Source organism: Triturus cristatus, chromosome 2_2 (genome assembly GCF_964204655.1).
Source record: "Triturus cristatus chromosome 2_2, aTriCri1.1, whole genome shotgun sequence".
NCBI lineage: Eukaryota > Metazoa > Chordata > Amphibia > Caudata > Salamandridae > Triturus > Triturus cristatus.
Genome location: NC_140582.1, coordinates 218,370,972 through 218,391,218, shown reverse-complemented (window position 1 = coordinate 218,391,218; position 20,247 = coordinate 218,370,972). Strand labels below are relative to the sequence as shown.

Below are 20,247 nucleotides of genomic sequence, written 5' to 3'. Positions count from 1 at the left end.
CAAGATGTTCCAGGCCCCACCTTTAGTCTATCATGATTCTTCTGCCTGCGGACCCGAAGGTAGACCTGAAGTGCCAATGTTCAGCAGCTCTTGTTCAAGATCCTAGGCTGTTGCAGGAGGGCATTGCTCTTATACTAAAAGTGCCCCGCCCTGCTGGGGCACGTCCACTTGCCAGTCTGTTGCTGCCAGGCACTTGCCCACAGGTCCCAGTGAGTACTTCTTCCTACAGTTAATTTTCCACCATTTTGCTAGGCCTCGCTCCAAGCCTCTTGATGTATTTCATCTGTCTTCCTGTGCCGGTTTAGCAGTAAACAGGACTCAGTAGCGGCCCTTCAGTCAGAAGAAGGGGAGTGGGGGACACTAAATTATTTAAAAGTGCTGCATTTATGCAATAAGATTAATGATAAACGGGAAGGTGACTGGGATCCTTTCACGCCATCAGAAGTTGGCTACTCCCCCGCAGGAGCCGTTTTTAATAAAAGCTTGCCTATTTTAAATATGGCTATGCTTATGATTGGCGGGCAGTGCCTCGAATGTGTTTGCTGTGAGCATAACCCATCTATGAAAGCTGGCGCATTGCCGTTTGGAGCCATGTAAACATGTTGACTTTTATTGTGCTTAGCCTACATCTGTATTTAATTGACATTTGTGTACTTCCAAGTGCACATTTTATTCAAAATGTATAAAATGATATTTATTACAAAACAATATTCAGAGTTATGTAGTCCAAGGTTGAACCTCCCCCTTGATGTCCACAATTTCACTTTGTCTCCCAACATCCCTGTTACGATACAGACAGCACTTTTTTGTTCCCCGGGTAGGTTCGTACTATATATCTACTTGAACGGGAGAGTAGCTGGAGTAATAGTGCATCTCGCATGCATTGTTGGAACTAAGGAAACGTGCCCCATACAGTAGCTCCTAGCCTTCTCAGAGCCCTGATATTGCAGTGAAGCTGCAATGTCGCTCCAGGTCGATCCAGCTCTGCCCGACTCCCCATGCAAGCTTGGAGCTTTAAAGTGGTGCTGAGCATGTTGATTCACTGAAAAGTAAAATTGCGTTTCCAAGATATCTATAGCATTTGTCAGAAGCCTTTATGTGCAATGTATTTCAATGATGATTTGCGTATATTTTTGTTCATTCTGAAAATTTACTAGCGTTTTGCTAACCGATGGGGTCGACAAGCCCATATTTTTAATTTCCCCTAGACATTCTCTGCTACGACCAAAACGGTAAATTATTGATAAAAGTACAGCGCAGTGTATGTCTGCTGCTATGTCTTGGTTGCAGCACTTTTGTTTACTGGTAGGTACACAGACGTAAATGAGCTTATATGATACATGCAGTTCTCATTTCTGCATGTTATAGGTAGAGTATGTGACAATATAATGCAGTCTTCTTTAGGCCATGATTCCATGTCTGTTATGTTATCTGAGTAAATTTTCATTTTTAGAAGGCCATCATTTCGAGAGGATTGTTTGTGGTTGCTGCTGAATGCCTAACCAAGAATGGAATATCCTCCATTAAGACAAGGGATCAAACTGAATAAACATGTAACATGCATAGGTGGTAAGGGATGTGTTACAGTTGACCGACACCTCATACAAGATACATCCACACAGAAGGGATCACATTTGAGGGGCGCAGGTTTCTTTCCTTAAACTATGATGGGCATGGAAGAGTGACGGACAGATGAGCTGCAGGTAGTCTTCTTTCCTGTCTGCTACACGTATGAGGTGGCAATGCTCAACCTAGGCACATTTGCCTTGCCCCGTCTTAAGCAAAAGCAGGAGGGATAAAAGTCACAAAATGTTAATTTTACCACTTAGTTTTTGTTATTGGTTTTCTCCAGTCCTACTTGTGAATATGTGTGTGGTCTGAAAATTACATGTCCTCTAGGGGGTTGTGGTCACTAGAATTGGAAACCCTGAATTTTGTTTGCTTGAGGGAGGTGCTAGAGCAACATAGTAAGGGCTAGTGAAACACTTTATGACGCCTATCCATTTGTGTGGTCTTTTTTTCCATCTCGGTCAAAACATTGAGACAGTTGTGGTTTTTGTATCATTGATTGGAAATGCGTGTATTACTTTAAAATTAAAGCGTCCTTCCAAGTTCCAACTTGTTGTACACACCACCGCTTTGTAGCCTGAAATTATACTTTGGTGAATCAGAAGGTACCTTACGTCCACCCTTTTTGCATGTAACCTTGAGTGAATATTGCGAATTAGAAGGAGGATACTTATTCAAAAGTGAGAAAATCACTCAATCTGCATCATACCTGTGTGTCATTTGCTACTAGAATTTTGTATTGCATGAAGCGTGTAGAAGGTATTTAAATAATCTATTAATTGGAACCAGTACAACCTCTGGTTTCACAAATGAAGTAAATAAGAATGGATTTAATGGCAACACTAATTGGATGCCTGCTTTTGGCAGTGGAATAAACATTAAAAGGCTTTTGTCTCCTTATTTGTTCCAAAAATATAAAGATCGTCTTTAATCCCTAGATCCACAAATCTACATGCACAAAAAGGTGCAACTGTGACATGAGGAGTTCATTCTGAAATTTGTGGGCCATGTTCTAGCACATCATTTGTGAAACTACAGACGTTGGCTTTTGAAACAAGAGCCAGGTATGTAACACTGTTTTATGGCGATCTTAGAACAAAAACAAAAGAAATTTACGTATTAATATTGCCCATCCTAAATTGATCCCCGTCTTTTTTCTCTTTTTTTTGTGTGTGCTTACTTCTAGAGGATGACGAGGCAGCAGCTGAGCTGAGCCGAGAGCAAAATGAGAAAACTATTAGGAGCACTCAGACGGCCCTGCGGAACTTTCGAGAGTTTATCATATCTAAATATCCGAATGAGCTCAGGGAGATTTACATGATCCCTTGCAAAGAACTTGATGCCTACTTAGCGTCTTTCTTTGTTGATGCCAGACAGAAGGATGGTTCTGAATATGAGCCGAACAGTTTGGCCAACTATCAGTGTGGTCTTGAGCGGTACCTTAAGGAACACAGGTATGGCTACAGCATAACCAGGGATAAGGAGTTCAAGAGATCCCAAGATGCTCTGAAGCAGAAGCAGGTAGAGCTTCGGTGTAAAGGTAAAGGGAACAAGCCACACAAATCCATGAAGCTTACCTTCGCCGATGAGCTCATTTTACGAAAGCGGGGCTTGCTAAGCCGATACAATCCCGAAGGGTTGCTGAATCTGGTCTGGCTGAATAACACTAAAGCCTTCGGACATTGCACTGGGTTTCATGGGTCAACGCTCAAGTGGGGGGATGTCAGGCTTCGGGTGCTGGAGACAGGGCTGGAGTACTTGGAGTGGATGGGCCAGGAAAGCCCAGATTCCAAAATCAAGCGGGCAGGCACTGATTGCAGAGTGTATGCGACTCCACATGCCCCACAGACTTGTCCTGTTCAAGACTACAAAGAGTATGCGCAACGGCGACCTCCAGCGATGCGTTACGAAGATGCACCTTTTTACCTTTCCATAAAGCCTGTTGTAAACTTGGCAGCGCTTCACTGGTACAACTGCCAAGCATTGGGTAAAAATAAGCTGGCTAAGATGGTCAAGACAATGTGCGAGAAGGGCAACATCCCTGGTAGAAAGACCAACTTTAGTGTGTACCAGAGCTGCAGTACCCTCTCAGAAGCACAGAGTAATCAACTGGTGCTTATATGCAACAATTTGAGCCAGCAAGCAGCTCAGTCCATGGCAAGCCACTCTGGGCCTGGGAACTTCATCGTTTCTGCCTCCTATGACTCGTCTTCAGACACAACTTGAAAACTAACTGCATTGTACATTTTTTAAGCCGTGAATTACTCCTGGCCTACACATGAGCTGTGATTGTATGTACTGTCCCTGTGTTAATTCACTTTATAAAAGTTATAAATATATAATATATTTTTTCTTTTTTTTTTACAAATGTGCTAATAGAGATAGTTTAGTACTGGTACTAACATAGTTATTTATATCGCAGAGTAAGGACGACTCTTTTGACTCATAGACATTAACTGAAACCTTTACAAAACAAGTGCGGTCTAAGGCAACTAAAGGTTGGCAGGATACTCCATTGTTTTATTCTTTGTGTTTTTAGAAGTTTATCAGTTTGTTCATTTTTGAGGAGTATGATGGTTCGAACGTCATTTTCAAATGTTTTCTGTTCTTCATATCTTGATGCCCCTCAACCGAGTTTGTATTCTGCAGTTGCAGAAACTGAAATGGATGCTGATGGATCAGAGCTTTTGAAGTTATTTGTAAACTTATTTTGTCAGCCTTTATTCATCTTGTTATTCACCTGACTGACCAAAGCATTGGTCTAAAATAGGAGGCACTTCTCATTTTAGTTTTCACTTACAAGCAATATTTAACGGATTACGAAAATCTTATGTATTGATTTTAACAATATGCAAATGATGATATGGCATAACGACTGTTATGAGATGTACCATTAATTATTGTAATTCAAACGTTGCTCATCTGAGTTGTGTGTTCACAGCGAAACTTAATTTATCATGTCACCTCCTTTGAGTAATAACATAATCCCTAGCATGCAAACTATAAATAAGTCCACAGTGTCCAGTGTGCTAAGTGAGTTACAGAACCAAATCAAATCATAAAATGGTTTTGTCCTTGCGAATTTGAATTCTGTATTCTTGTCTGGCAAATCAATTTTATAGACACTTTACTAGCCAAATATTAACGAATGCTTTATGCCTAACTGAATCACGTGATGAGCTGTGTCTGTCAGTAATTAAAAGATTAGTCTGCACACTATCTGTGCATAAATGGCCAGCAAGGTTCTGTGTCTCACAAGTCATGGAGACTCAGACCTTCTGTGACATCTTCTGCAGTCATACAGTTCTGCTTACCAGCCATGTGCTGGTTTTCAGGAAGTCTTTTTTTAGGTGTCTCCTGCGACAGTGCTTGCGTATGCGTTCTCCCTTGTGAGACGTATTGTATACAACAAGTACTTGCAGCTCGCCCATTACTTACCATTTGTTTCACTCTTATTTGCTGCCTTGTAATTGGGCAGCATACACCAGTGTCACCACTTCTTCTTCGGCTGGAGCATGGACCAAGTACAGATTGCCTCAGCTTGATTGCTGTCCTTCTGCTGATGGAGAAACAATTTTTTCTTCTTCTATTTTTTTCCATGTTGCACTCCCCCCCCCCCCCCCCCCCCCCCCACACAACTCACAAGGTGAGACCTAAAATGCGCTAAGACCCAGCAAGTGCTAGCCATGTCAAAGCGCTTTTTTAACAATCCTGGTGCCACCTTCCCTCCTGTCAATCTTGTTGCCCCTACTCTACCAACCCCTTCCCGTTGTCCCTGTTGTTGCCCACCCACTATGGGGGGGGGGGGTCTGGGGAGTGTATCCATGCTCTTTTTTAACTTTTTAAAAACTATTTTTATCCATGCTGCTCAGCAGCCGCTCTGCTGTACAACATGGCTAAAAGACATTGGCAAAGCCAATAGCTCTCGCATTTGCGAAACCTATTGGCTTTGTTACTGCGACTCACACAGCCCCCACCAAGCAAGAAATACTTAGTCTGCTATCGAGCTTCTGCTGCTGGGGTATTATGTAGTTGGAACATTAGCTTTCCAGTCCTGTACTTACCATTCGTTGTTTCCTTGTGTGCCATTCCTGATGGGTTAATGGAAACAAACCATGACTACAGCTCTCAGAACACACAAGATGGTCAAACGAAAGGTCAGAACTGAAACAATAGTGTTCCCAGGACTTGCAGCTAGGTGGCAACTTTATCTGCACCCGTATTCTGTGTAAAATCAGTGATAGAGTCAGGGCTGTCTTAACAAGTGCATTAGAGTTCGTACCAAAACATAGGTATTGTGGAAAAGATGTTATTCAGAATTCCTCTGCAACAGTCAGGTGTTTATTGTTACTCTCCCATGACCCGTTTCATGTTGAGGTTGTTCTGTTGGTCAATAATATATTTAAATGTCAGTTGACATGCTAAACCTGTTACCCTGACCTATGAGAATATTCTACAATGTTATGATAATGAAACACTGTAGAAGCAAAACAAATAAACCACAGTCACCAAGAATATACTGCACATGATGTCTGTTTAAAAATAAAAACAAATACTTTTTACTTTTAGGCGGTGGGCCAAATATGGTGTTTTCCTTGCCTGTTTTGCACTCAGAAACACAGTTTTCTCTGTGTACAGTGCCAACTGTGTAATTCCAGCCTCCTGCCTTCAGTTTCATTTATGTTGTTTACAAAGAGAACAAATAGTTTGAGACACAAGCGTTGGATGACAGACTCGAAGCCATTAGCCTGATAAGAAGTGAGTTATTGTGCAACTTTCAACAAGGGAGGAAGGTGCTCTGAATGGAAGTAATAATAAAAAAATAACATTAAGATAAACTGATAGATTCGCCGATAATTGCGTATGAGCCTGAGGAATAGCCAGTAAAAAAAGGTGAGACTAAAACACACCTGTGGACCGATTTAAGATGTGATTGACATGCTCATAAACCAATGCCTGAATGTTCTTGATCTAAGGAAGCCAGTGACTGATGGAGGCTGAACCAAAGCACCTTAGACTACCTTTAGAATACAATATGTTTGTTATGAATGGCACAAGTGTCACTACAAGTCAAACCTAAGAAGGAGGGACTACAAGGGGCATAAGACAGCTAGGCTAGGATTTGTTGTTGTTCTATATATTTTTATTTGGCATACATAGCCATAAAAAGTACCACATTACAAACAATTAAAATGTAGATTATACAAATATTGTAAACCATAAGCACCATATAAAATCCTAATAAATTGTTTATTATATAATCACCCCACCTATAGAAAGCTTTTAAATCATCACCAAGGCAGGGAAAAGGTCACTTATACATTTTACATCCGTACATATTGCCAAGAGTCAGAGATAATCCACAGACCATAGGTAAGGACGAATTTCTATCACGTGCTAATTTCCAACAATATTACCATTTCCTTCAACGACTCCTGTATTGCAGTTAGAAATCTTCCTATTGCACAACTTCTCATATTTATCAGTAAACTAAGTGCTTGGTCCCTATTAAAAGTTTTATGAGCTAAGAAAATGGGTTTTAAAATCTTTTTCCATTCTTCTAAAAACCACAAACAATCCATCAAGATGTGTGGACTACTGCATTTTACTTGTAGGCCCCAGGGACACAGACCTTGATCATTCGTCATTAAAGATTTTATCTTCCAATTAATATTACATGGGTTCAGGCCATCTCTAAATTTCAATATTACCTTTCTAAATTTTGAGTTAGGCATAGCCTCTATATAGGGGAAGATATTATCATTAGCCCACCCATTTATCAGAAACTGGACGGATGTTTTATTCTCCAAGTAGCATAAATCTTCTCCTCTGGCCTTCATATCTATAATGGTCCGTAATACCGACTTGGAGATCTGCTGCTCTGATTTCCATTGGTCTGGTTCTAGGGAGAGTTTAACACATAACTTGTCTAATTTATTTCTAGCTTGGCGCGCCCAGTTCAGGTCAGTGGTCTCTATTTCTTTTTTACATAAATATGCTAATTTTAAATGTCCTTCCCCATTCATTCTCTGCCAGAAGTTAAATGTTGCTTGCATTCCCCGAAAATTCCAGGCTACATGGTGACATTCCACTCGCACAGCCTGTAAAATAGTTGAAGAAGGGAGGGCAAGAAGCTGTTTCACGCATTTCCCCTCCTCTAAATTCCAATCCGATTTGCCCCCATAAATAATACCTCGACGCCATACTGGAATTGTGGGCGGACCAATGCATTAAAAGCTGATAGTATTGGCCGCAGCGAGGGACCTCCATACTTCTGCTTAAATTGTTTTAGGCCCCATTTTGAAGAAAGAGCCTTCGTTTTTAATGACTGTATGTGATCCTTCCAATTTAACTTACTGTCGAACCACATACCCAAATATTTATATCTATCCACTTCTTCAACTCTTACCTCGCCCAGTTTCCAGTAAAAAGAGCTCTTTCTTTTACCCAGTAGCATTATTTTTGTATTTTCTAAATTAACTGTGAGGCTTTTTTTTTTTTTACAGTATTCATGAAAGGTATCCAATTTTTTTTGCAGGCCCATCTGTGTCATGTCTGTTATCACTAAATCATCCGCGTATAGCAGACATGATATATGGGTTCCCCCCATCTTAGGGCTTAATCCTCCGGCTTTACTCAGTGTAGTTGGCAGGTCGGATAGGAACAGAAAATAACAATGGGGCCAAAACACAGCCCTGCCGCAGGCCATTCATTATCTGAATTTTCTTAGATAGGTTCCCCAGAGTATCCAAGATTCCCCTAGCCCAATTCTTTTAGTGCATTTCCTGGATTAGAGAAAGTACTGTCTTGTTGATTCCGAGCTTTGCCAGCATACTCCTCAATGTACTACGATCTACTGAATCAAAAGCTGCTCGGAAATCAACAAAGCAAACTGCCACGCACTTCCATTGCCTTTTTTGCCAGTGCCCATAGACTAAGGCAGTGATCAATGGTTGAGTGGCCCTCTTTGAACCCCCCTTGTTCTATTGGTATCAGGTTGTGCTGTTCTGCCCAGGACTTCAGTACCCCTAACATTATCTTAGAGAAGACCTTCTCCCCCATGTCCGGCAAGCTTATAAGGCGATAGTTCTTGGGCAATGTAGCATCCCCCTTTTTATAAATTGGCCTAACAATAGCCCCCTTCCAACTTTCTGGGAAAATACCAGAAACTAGAATATTTTGGAAGGTTGCTTTTAGGAAGCTTGCCCACCAATCAGTATTATTTTCTAATATAATTGCAGGAGGTTATCTGGCCCAGCGGCTTTAGTAAGCTTTAAAGATTGAATAGTTTTTTTATGATTTGAAAAGAAAAGTGCGGATTTAATTGTTCTATCTCCTCGGGCCTCAGTTCCAGTGTCATCTTCAGATCTTTACCCTTATACAAATTACTCAGGTAATTTACCCAATCATCTTCCCCCACCAAACACCGCATTTCCCCTTATACATTTCCCTCTTTTACCAATTGCCAGAAAAACCTTATATTATTTGTATTTATCACTTCTAACATTGTTTGCCAATTTTTGGGCTTATATTCTAATTTCCTTTCTCTTATTTTGTTTTTATATTCTAGTTTAGCCACTTGGAGGCTCGCCATTGTCCCATTATCTGCTTTTTTCCTTAACTGTCTTACCCATTTTCCTACCCTCAGTTTCAAATTCCTGCATTTGTTGTTAAACCAACCATTTATTCTCTCTTTTGTCTTTTGGGCGGGCCCTGCTTTTACTTTTGTCTTTAAACAATTTACCACCTGCTTAACTGTCTGCTCATACCATGCAAAAAAAAATCTTTTTGAGGTAAATTACTAATAACTGTATAATCAATTAGCAATTATTAACCAATTGCAGGCTATCCTCGGTTATACAGGTGGTTATACGTCTAGGATGTTCAATCTGCAGGGGGACCACTCTTTCTCTTTCCGACTCCTGTTCTAGCTTGATTAATAATTGTGAAGGCCAATGGTCACTGCCTTCACTCTGCAATACCTCAAAACGTTCTACATCTTTAAAATACCATGCATTTATAAAAGCATAATCAATTGGGCAATTCTGATTCCCTATACAAAAAGTCTTCCTTGCTGGACCGTCGGAGTTCGTCCGCCCATTGGTGGAGAATAGTCCTATGGAACCAAGGAACTTTACTAAATATTTATCTCGTGAAGAGCTTCCTACTCCAACAAACTTTGCTTGGGGTATCTGTGCGATGGCTAAAAGATCTTTGAACATTTTATCACTAAGGGAAGGGTCCAATTTGTGATTGAAGTCTCCTAAAATCATTATCAGATATGATGCTTTTTATTATACAAATAGACTCCAAATCTTTCTCTAGCAACCTCAATTGCTCTTCGTAATCTATTATTGCTCCTGGCTGAATATATACGTTAATCACTATTATTTGTCTTCGTCCCTGCCTCCCAATATAAATTTCTACCTGGCAGGCTAGTAGCCACCTACATTTCACATTTAGGTTGTTTATTTTATTAGCTCTTTTTACGGATATCAGCGTAATCAAGCCCCCCGATGGTCGGCCTAAGATCATTTGTACTGCCTCCTTGGATAACATTAAAAAACCATCTATTGGATCAGGTACCTCATACAGCCAGGACTCCTGCAGGCACAAGATATCATAGTTATCCAGCATTTCTCTAAAGGTGTCTTGCGTTAACTGTGTCTTATAACCCCCTATATTCCATGACAGTGTCCGTAGGCTGTGCGAGTGCTCTGAATCCTAATCCAGATCACTCAACCATATTCCCCGCCCATCTGTTTGGGGATTCGGCTTGAAGATCGAATCCGTTGCTCAACATTGGCCCATATGCGGCATTTACTATTTTTACTTTTAGCCCTCCTTGGTTTTTATCTGTACAAATTCTTCTATGTCGAGCGCCTAATGCATCATACTGTATTTGCTCCGGGCAAAGTCCTGCATGGTAAGTGAGGGTCCCAAAGCTCCCATCGTTATTCCCTTCTATACCAAGTTTGTTATTATGCACAAATCATATTCCCGCCTTTTCGAGATCTCTCCCTGCCCTTACCACTGACTGCTCTACAAATTCAGAATAGAAAAGCACCTTTGTTACCTCATTTCCTTCAAGGTTTGTTACAAAGCCTATTTGCCTTATATCTTCAGATGTCAACTCCCCCAATGTAGGACATTTAACTAATATTTGCAATAGGTTTGCACGATTTATGGGTTTTATTTTCCTTTGTCGCTTCCTCCCCACCCTTTGTCCCCGTGGTTCCATAAATACCCATAGGTCATCATTGTTATCATACATCCTAGTGCTTCTCCCGACTATGGGAGTGAACTCAGACTCTGGGCAGGCTCTTAACCATCCTATTTGATCTAAAGAGGGCTCCCCTCTTATTCTTATACCAGATGGTTCACCCACCCACCTGCTCCCCACACTTTCTTTTTTCTTCTGTATTGCGAGATCTTGGGTTTGCGTACTTCCACACAAGGTAATCATCCTCTTTGCTGTACTTATAATTTTTATATTTCGATTCCTCCCTGATCCCCTTTTCTTTATGGTCCCATCTATCGGTGGCCTCTCTTGATTTAGTATTACCACACTCTGATTTTTACTCTGGCTTGGATGTACCTCCCTTGTCTTTTTCATTATTTTCGGCATTTCCTGCGAATTCTTTCTGATCTTCTGCTCGGGTCTATACCTTTTAGATCTCTTATATGCCCCCTTTTTATTACCAACATAGGGCACTTTGAGAGATATACTGTCATTTTTTTTTTTCAGTCTGTATAAGTTCATTCTCCTGAGTCGTTTCGTTCTCATCGGTACATGGAAGTACATATACCTCCTGATCCCTTGTCTCCACTACTGGGCGTACTATAGTTGGCATGCAATTATTAATTTGTTTTAATTCCTCTGCAATCTGTTGTAATTGGGTTTTATGGGTTTTCCCTTGTCCATCATTCTTGACTAAAGCTTCTAATATTGCCTGGAGAATTTTCTGCATTAAAAACATCACCTCTAGTAATGATGATTCCGAAGATGCTATCATATCAAGTGCCAAGTAAGACTGTAGAGTATCTGGGGAGATAAAGCTTTGCTGGGGAGTTACAATTCACTTCTTTCCCTGTATATTAGCTACATGTTGTGATACTTTATCTACCCTAGGGCTGTCCCCTCCACTATGAGAGAGAGAGACGAGGTGATGATAATCCCAACAGTGGGGAATGTTCACCAACATCGAGATCCTTTTTGAAATACTTACCCGCAATTTTTTTTATAGATTGCCCTAGAGAAGTCCCACTTTCTTCTTCTTCTGCTGGAAATAACGGATTCTCTTGTCTACTAGGTGTCAACATTTCTTCCAGGGGGTCCATACTTATGTTCTCTAATGCCTCCAATGCCTTTTGATGCTGACCCTTTTTGCCCTTTCTTGGTGCAATGGCTTTCGCAAAGTCTCTTTTAACCTCATGAGGTTTCACCTTTTGGGGCATTTTTCCTTGTGCCCTGTAAGTTTTTTACTTTTCTGCAATCGCTTCCTTCTCCGCTGCTCCTCAATGTAGTTAACCTTAGAACCCACGGTAAGTAATGATGGTTCTATGAAAGTGGTGTGTTTGCACGCCCCTTCAGATAGCCAATGATATATTATGTATTTACTCAAAATAATACAGCCCGTAAAATGTGGGGGATCAAGGGAATTTGAGGGAGATAGAGCCTTCACAATATATACTCTCCCTGTCCAATCTTGTAATCAAAGAACACATATGCAACACAGTAATCTAGGCTGATGCCCTAATCCAATGAAAGTGTGTTACCCATATAGTGCGGACCCAGGTATCTGTGTCCGAATGACTGAACAGGACCCAGGAATTACACAAAATTATAAGGCTATGTAAAACTAGATCCTTTCCTACAAGAAAAAAACATGGCATAGAATTGCACTGTGCGATTCATCTAATGAAAGGCCAAGTTGCTGAAGCTAGCTCTCAACATACATCACCTTTCCATCACCATTTTACCACCTGTAAGAATAAAGAAGGAAAGTAAACTAGCAATCTGCTGGCAATTCTAAATATGAAAATGTTAGGTAATAAACAATAGTGTGTGAGAAACCCATTTTATGCAAACTACCAGCTGTGCCAAAAAAAACCTTGGAAAACAGTAATGACTTCATGCCCCACTAGGTACCAGCCTTGTTGCATTTTGGTATCTGGTGTGCGCACAATATAACTGATGCCTTTCTATTACCTGCCTCTTCTGCAGTGACTCTCTACTGCAAATTCTCCAGTCAGCAAGTTAAAAACATGACTAGAAAACGTTACATCAATAATGCCAAAACAAGTACCCTACTTTGGTCTGTATCCGTCCTTATGACCCTTTACGAATAATACTCCTGGTTGCTTCAACCTTTACCCACAGCAACTTTAACACAAAAAGAGTGACTTCGTGGTTCAGGTTTCATCTTCAACCTAAATCCTATCAATTTCCCAACATATAACACACTGTTCAATCTTATGCTTCTTTTTATCAACCAAAAGAAATCACTGTGGTTTTTTGTTCTAAATAGGGAAGGTCATGGCAGCTATTTTTAACATTTATTAAGGTCTAGAATTCACTCACAAAAAACCACGCGGTGATCTTTGAGACAATGGGAATTTTCTTGCCAGAGAATAGAAGGCATCATAGCCTTGCGATTGAGCTATTACACTGGCCAGTTGTTTGAGTCACATCTAAAACAATTCTAGTTTCCACAAAGAGATTGGACTCTCTACGTGAATGACCTCAGGACTCTGAAGCCTGACAAATGCAACCTTTCATTAGGTTGATCTCACAAATATGGTCAGGGTGCCTACTGTTTGCATCAGACAACACATAAAAAGCAGTCTTCGTCATGTCTACCTAGTAAGGTACGAGAACGTTTATGGTTGACACATTTGTCTAGATCTTGTCAGAAAATGCAAATGTTGTGTTTTACCTAAACAACCAACGAGACACCGATTTGCAGCCGTTTTACCAGCTAGCTACTCAGCTTTAGGATTGGACTCTTTTAAACAATAGCCTTCAGCTTCCTAATGCAAAAGAAAGAAATAATGTGTGTGGTTTTCTCTAATCTGAAATAAATGGCAAACTCATTAATTCGCTCAGAATTATGGCCTTTCACCAATTGTGTCTCTTTGCCACAGAGAACAAGACTGAGTTCCCATGGTTTGCTTATTGTTTTGGGACAGAAAAACAGTCTGCAAAGGGCATGGCCAGGTGGCCAAAATGTCAAATGTAATCTTTGAAAGGAGGATCTGGTGGTGGTAGACGGAGAAACCATTGGTTCTCAAATATTATGCCAGAGAACTGTGAAAACTATGGAGTACAATGCCCAATCTTTTTTCACTTTTAAGGACTTAAGCTCCGATGACAAAGGTATGCTCCCTCCCGCCACGCCATGCAAATGACAACATTAAAGGTGGGCAGGCCACAGTTTCTGAGGTAACCCAGTGCAGGGAAACCCAGAGGCCCTAGTGAAGGCAGGGGCAAGACCTTGGAAGCATGCTCAGAGACACAAGGAGGTAATGGAAAACGTGGGCCTGAATGGAGCAACCTTTGATTAGACGTGATGTCATGCTTTTGGTCTACAAACAAGGGCATTACTATCTCCTTTATGAAGAACTTGAAAGTAGCGAAATTGGAGGTGCTGGTTGGTGAAGATAGCTGTTAATCAATAGTTATACAAGAGTCACTTTGACGGGGAAAAAAGGTGACTGAAAGTGTTGAAAGACCATCTGTGTTTTGCTATGTAGGGCTGAGAGGTATACTGCCTGGCTAGGTGCAATCTTTAAGATATTGAATAACTTTAGGTATCCTCTGGAAAACCCTACGATGAAACAGAGGAACCATGGTGGCATGATGATGGTAGAGTAAGCGCCTCAGGCTGTTCACTCTTAAACGAGGATGCATTGACTACATACTTCATGCCACACAGGTACCACAAGCCAACACACCGTTACCAAGTCGTAGTGATACATCAACTAGAATGAGGTGTTTAGAGATGCCAATGATTCTACCTCCTCATCATCATTAACACCCATAAACTACAACCCGAATTTCACGCTGGTGCTTGTTAGGGTCTTTATGGACCTCTTCCACCAGGGAATGATCAAAACATTTAACTCTTGTGAAAGATTTTTCGCTAGATGAATCAAAAACTCTATATTACTTCTAACTGTGACACTGGGTCTTCTCTTCAGCACTAGCATCACAGTTGTCCAGGAGGTCGTTACAAATTTTTCAATCCAGACTTTTTATTAAGGTTCCTATTTTGGGGGGAATGTTGACCATCCTTCCTCCTTCTCCCTAGCTGTGAGACTGTTATCCGGAATGCTCCTAGTCAGGTAGCGTTTCTCTTTTCACACAGTGGTGCAAGGATTACTTTGATCCGGTTCTACCCCAGGGTTAGGTTCCAAGATTCACACACAGGTACCTTTGGTGATAAGACACACCAGTTCTAGGTATGGGTATTGTTGCCTCACACAAGAGTGGCGGGTTCCTTCTGTACACTTAGAACACAGTGGAGGTCTGGCTATTAGCTGTATGGGTTTGAGGGTCATGCCGTTCCTATAGATAAAAAAACAGAATCAAGTGTCTGGGTCTTTTTTGTCTATAGGTGCTACACTGAAGTAAGTAGATTGGAAATGCTGAGAGAGCAGGCAACTTAAGCAGGCCTGGGCATGATTAATCAAGCAGCGAAGTCAGAAATAATGACAAGGCAGACTAGCATGGTTAGATGCAGGGCAGGAAAACGATGCTGACTGTCCTCTCTACAAGAACAGGCTAACGTAAAACTTGTGATATGGGAAGGAGGGGGAGCTAACAAGGAAATGTCTAAATCACTCTGAAGCAAGAATAACACCCGAGGAGTGTGTAACGCCACAAAAAGGAGGACTGCCACACTGAAGCAAGAATAATACTTGAGGACAGGGTAACACCACAAAAAGAAGACATGCCATTAGCTCAGATGTAGGGCAGAGCAAGAAGGCTTTTCAGGCTTTGAAACGGTGCAGTTCTCATAGCATTTGAAGCATAACCTGAAAAAACAGGGTCAAAACTAACTGATGCCTGAATATCTCCCATGCATTTTTATCTCCCTTACCTAAAATTGGCATGCATCTAAATCCATTATCGAGCACTTGCCCCCATTGTACTATGACTGGCGATAGAACTGTAAATTATGCTTGTCTTGCAATGAGTGGGAAGATAATTTGACATAGCTCAGGAATTTAAAATATCAAAATTGTTGTAGAGAAATATGTATGAATGATATATTCTTTGGTTGTATATTTTTTTAGTCCATTTTGAGTCTGTTTTAATTTGGAATCCTAGGTCTTTCCGTATGGAAAACCCAATTCATGTTCAAGAACTTTTGGCACCACCATATGTACTATTCAACATACGCTTGCACCACCAGAAACACTAAATATATGCTATCACGGTGAGCATATCTTTGAGTTTTAGAGCTTGGTCAATTTAAGGTTCTATGTGTAATTATGCTTTTGACAATACCGTCAAATAGATTTTATGCAGAATATACCATGTACTTGGGGAAAGGGTTGCTTGTACCCGCACGAAACAGTGAACATGGGCTATCGTGATGACTATTTTTTGGTGTTTTGTCTTTTTGTGGTCTGGTTTGACAATGTAGCGGTTGCAAGACAATTATGTGAGACTCCAAAGCTTGGGACTTTCCTCCGCCCACATGTTGGGAGCCAGGAGTACATCTTTGGATTTGGAAGACGTTGTCTGCTTATACAATAAAGTGCTTGCCCTCCACACAGCTGTGATCAGTCAGTCATATTAGCTTTATTCGACAATTTTAGTCATCAAAGCAAATGTACAAAAAGAAAACACATGACCGATCTTTAATAAAACATTAAAATAGGACTTTCCAAAAAAACTATAAAATCTGTTAACAACAGTTAAAAAGCATCAGGCTATTAAACGCCTATGGATACTAATTACATATATGGTTCCTTATGCCACTTATTGTGCAATTTACGGAGAAATTCATTAATATCATACCTTTACCTGTCACACTATTTCTTAACAACAGTATAAAGGAAATGGGTCTAAGAGTCAAAATGACGGCCAAGAGACTCGAAGCATGTAGGTAACGCAAATACGGAACACTACACAGCAGAGATTGCCTGAGATCTAATAGTCCATGCCCATCCTAAGAATTTTGCCAGGGCAATGACAATAGGTGCCATTGTTACTGAGCGCAGTACTCAAGGCGCTATATCGTTTCTTCTAGTTCCCAGAGATCTGCAAATTGGAGACAACCACATGCGACGCAGGGCTGTGTAAGCTGGGCAGGCAAATAACAGATGGGCCAAAGACTCAGTGTGTGCGTGGGAAATAGGACAAGAAATGTTGGATTGCATGTCCCATCTTGCCGAGAAAGACCTTACTGGTAATGAGCCAACTCTAAATTAAAAATATAGCTTTCTATCATGTGGCTTGGTTATAATATCCCAGTATGGTTCCAGATTTTGTAATGGCTTCACATCTAGAAAGTGCGCCGTTAGTGTTGAAGAGTCGCTACTTCTGACGATGTTGTCACCCAACCCCAATATCTTTCCTTCAACAGAGCTTTGGTAGGAAACGGGGTACTCTCTGGGTTTTCCCATAGTGTAGCCATGCCAATACTTATTAGGATGAGTCTAATTTCCTGCAACCATATGATTTTTTATGTGGCGGTCCGCTCTAATTAAATCCTTAAGGCCCGCAGCTGGGCTTTCAGTTCCGGTGTTGACCATATTCTCCGCTAATATAGCAAGGGACGCAATCTGGCTATATCGGCCAATGACTTCCTACCTAGGTCATGAAGCCGCGAACGTACTGGGGTACTCTGCGGAGGTTAGTAATTTTCCGTAAGAACGTATTTTCCGCTGTAGTTAATTTAGAAAGGTTCTTAAATCCCCAAAGCTCTGCCCCATATAACACGGAGCTAACAAATTTCGTATTATATATTGGGATAACTGGTTAGTTAAGGATGCATTAAACTCAGTTTGCAGGGTTCCAGCCAATTGACGGTGCTTCTGTGTGGCCATGCCCAGCTGCTTGTTCCACTTCTTGTCTCCCTGCATTATAACCCCATGATATGTGAAAGGATCGCTTATTTATCACCACACCTCCTCTAAATGATCTGTGAGGGTTAAAAGTCATAAATTTCGTTTTTGACACGTTGATTTCCAAGCCCCGCAGATGGCAAAACTCTTCAAAGAGTGACAGGGCTCGTTGCAGACCACTCTGTGTTTTAGCGATTATCAATGTGTCATCCGCGAACATTAGAATGGGAATTCACACACCAGCTAGGGCAGGGGCATCAGTGGGGGTAGCTTCCAGAAATTTTGCGATCCCGTTGATGCACAGTGAGAACAGAGTTGGTGCCATTATGCAACCTTGTCGCACCCCTCTTTCTACGGGGAAGGGATTTGTGGCCTGTTCCTGTGTGTCCCACCTGATTCTTGCGTAATTTCCCTCATGGAGTCTAGCAATGAGAGATAATAATTTGTGGGGCATGCCCAGGTCTTGCAGTACTACCCATAAGGAGACGAGGTCGAAGGCTGACTTAAGGTCCACAAAGGCAGCATATAAGCTGCCCTTGTCCAGGACCACCGTCTTCCAGTACAGCATTGTGAAGCGGCATATCTGATCAATAGTACTTGTACGTGCCCGAAACCCTGCCGGGAGTGGTGATGATATGCCCTGCTCATCAACCCAATCCTGTACCTTATTTAGTACAAGTCGTCCCATGACCTTTTGGAAGGAATCTATAGTAATAGCACTGAGAAACAAAGTGCCGCTCGCTTCCAACATGTGGCATCTCCCATGGAACCACCAAATTTAGTTGAGGTAAACAGGGCGCTCTCTCCGACTGTAAAGAACAAGGTCCCTGGGCCGAACAGCATACCCGCTGACCTATTTTTAGCAAATACCCCCTTGTGGCACCCGCTATTAACAAATATATTAAGATGTTATGCAGCTCAGGGCCCCCCGGAGTCATGGTGATCAGTTTCAATAGTTCCCATATTTAAAAAGGGTGATAGATCAGATCCCAAATGTTATCGAACTATTTCTTTAATCGATACCAACCGCTAATGAGCTACCACCCATCATGGAACCTAGAACCCTAGTAGAGCAATAACACTCTAAACTAGAACATGACCACAGATAGCATGAACACTACACACCTTCCCCCCTTGAAAAACAAAAAAACAAAAAAAAATATATACTAATATTTAAAATGTAACAAAATCATTCATTTTAACAGGTGGTTTTCTTACACGAGAACTTTTCCTTTGAGCAGATGGAATAGACACTTCATCTGGAGAATTAACATGTTGGTTCTCAACAGGGACTACATTAGATGTTGCAGCAGTACATTGAGTCAAAAGTGGTTTAGTAACATTACCAACTTTATCCATAATGTCAGTGTTCGAAGAAGGAAACCCCCCCTCAGATTCAAAATTAGAACCACTCAAAGTATCCAGAAAATTTTGAAAATCCTCATTCTCCTTCGTAACTAAAGATTCCTTTAGTGGAGGTACAAGTGAATCACCACCAATATCTTTGGATCTAAATATAGATATCCGTCTGAAATTCCAAACTTTACCTCCTTGTACCCTAACAGCGTTGCTGAAAACTTCAATTACCTTCACTGGGTCAGACCATCTAGACCATCTTTTGTCTATGCCACCCAATTTAACACGCACTAAATCACCCACTTTGATTTTGCAACTCCCAGAACAGTTGTTACTCTTTATCTTTTGCATTCTATCCTGATATCTTTGAACACGCTCTCTAACTATTTTGAAATCCAAAATAGGATCATGAATATTGTTCTTCTTCAGCCAGCATGGCATGAGCTTAGAGCACGGTCTCCTTCCTCTTAACATCTCAAATGGAGAACAACCTGTAATGGAATTAGGAGACATCCGGTATGTATGCAAAGTGGCCCGTAGAGCTTTCCTCCAATCAATATTGCTTTTAATAGCTAACTGTATGGATTCCTTCACAACCCTATTAAAGCGTTCAACCTGGCCATTAGCCATAGGATTATAGTTAGAAACTCTTTTATGAGTGATACCACATTTGTTTAGGAACATTTCAAATTCATTACTGATAAATTGTGGCCCAATATCTGAAACCAATTCAGAAGGAATGCCTTCCCTGCTAAAAATGTTATCTAAAAATTCTATCACATGGTTGGAAGTTATTTTATCCAACACTTTGACTTCTGGCCATTTTGAAAAATAATCCACTAACACCACAGCGAAAACATGTTTAGCAGAAGGAAGATTCAAAGGCCCAATAATATCAATGCCCAACTTCCTCCAGGGGCCCTGCGAGTACTCAATAGGCGAAATCCCCACAGATAAGGGTTTAACAGATTTGTCACTCTTTGAGCATTGAATACAATCTCTAACCCACCTGTCCACCATACTATCCATACTAGGCCACCAATAAAATTCTCTCAAACGTCGTTTAGTGGAGGACATACCCAAATGTCCTTCATGTGACAAATTAACTAACTGTTCTCTGATACTCCGAGGTGGAACAATTTTATCACCTCTGATTACAAACCCGTGCAAAAACATAAGTTCATCATTAATTTTCCAAAACGAGCTCAACTCACCACTCAACTTCCTCTCTTCCGGCCATTT

General features: G+C 41.0%; 1 protein-coding gene across 3 annotated transcripts in view; it reads left to right on the top strand.

Annotated features, from left to right (window-relative positions):
* The window catches only part of KIAA1958 (KIAA1958 ortholog), a 281,381-nt gene that overhangs the window by 198,989 nt on the left and 62,145 nt on the right, over window positions 1-20,247 (top strand). Inside the window, exon 5 of one of the 3 annotated variants that reach the window (XR_014978089.1) lies at window positions 2,756-3,860. The exons of 1 other annotated variant lie outside the window; for it this stretch is intronic. Coding sequence is in view for 1 of the 2 variants with exons in the window: in XM_085641262.1 (XP_085497388.1) it covers window positions 2,756-3,795 (1,040 nt within the window). In the remaining variant the exon portion in view is untranslated. Of the gene's footprint in view, window positions 1-2,755; window positions 6,089-20,247 lie in introns of those variants that run through there. One more of the 3 variants, XM_085641262.1, reaches the window with a different exon arrangement.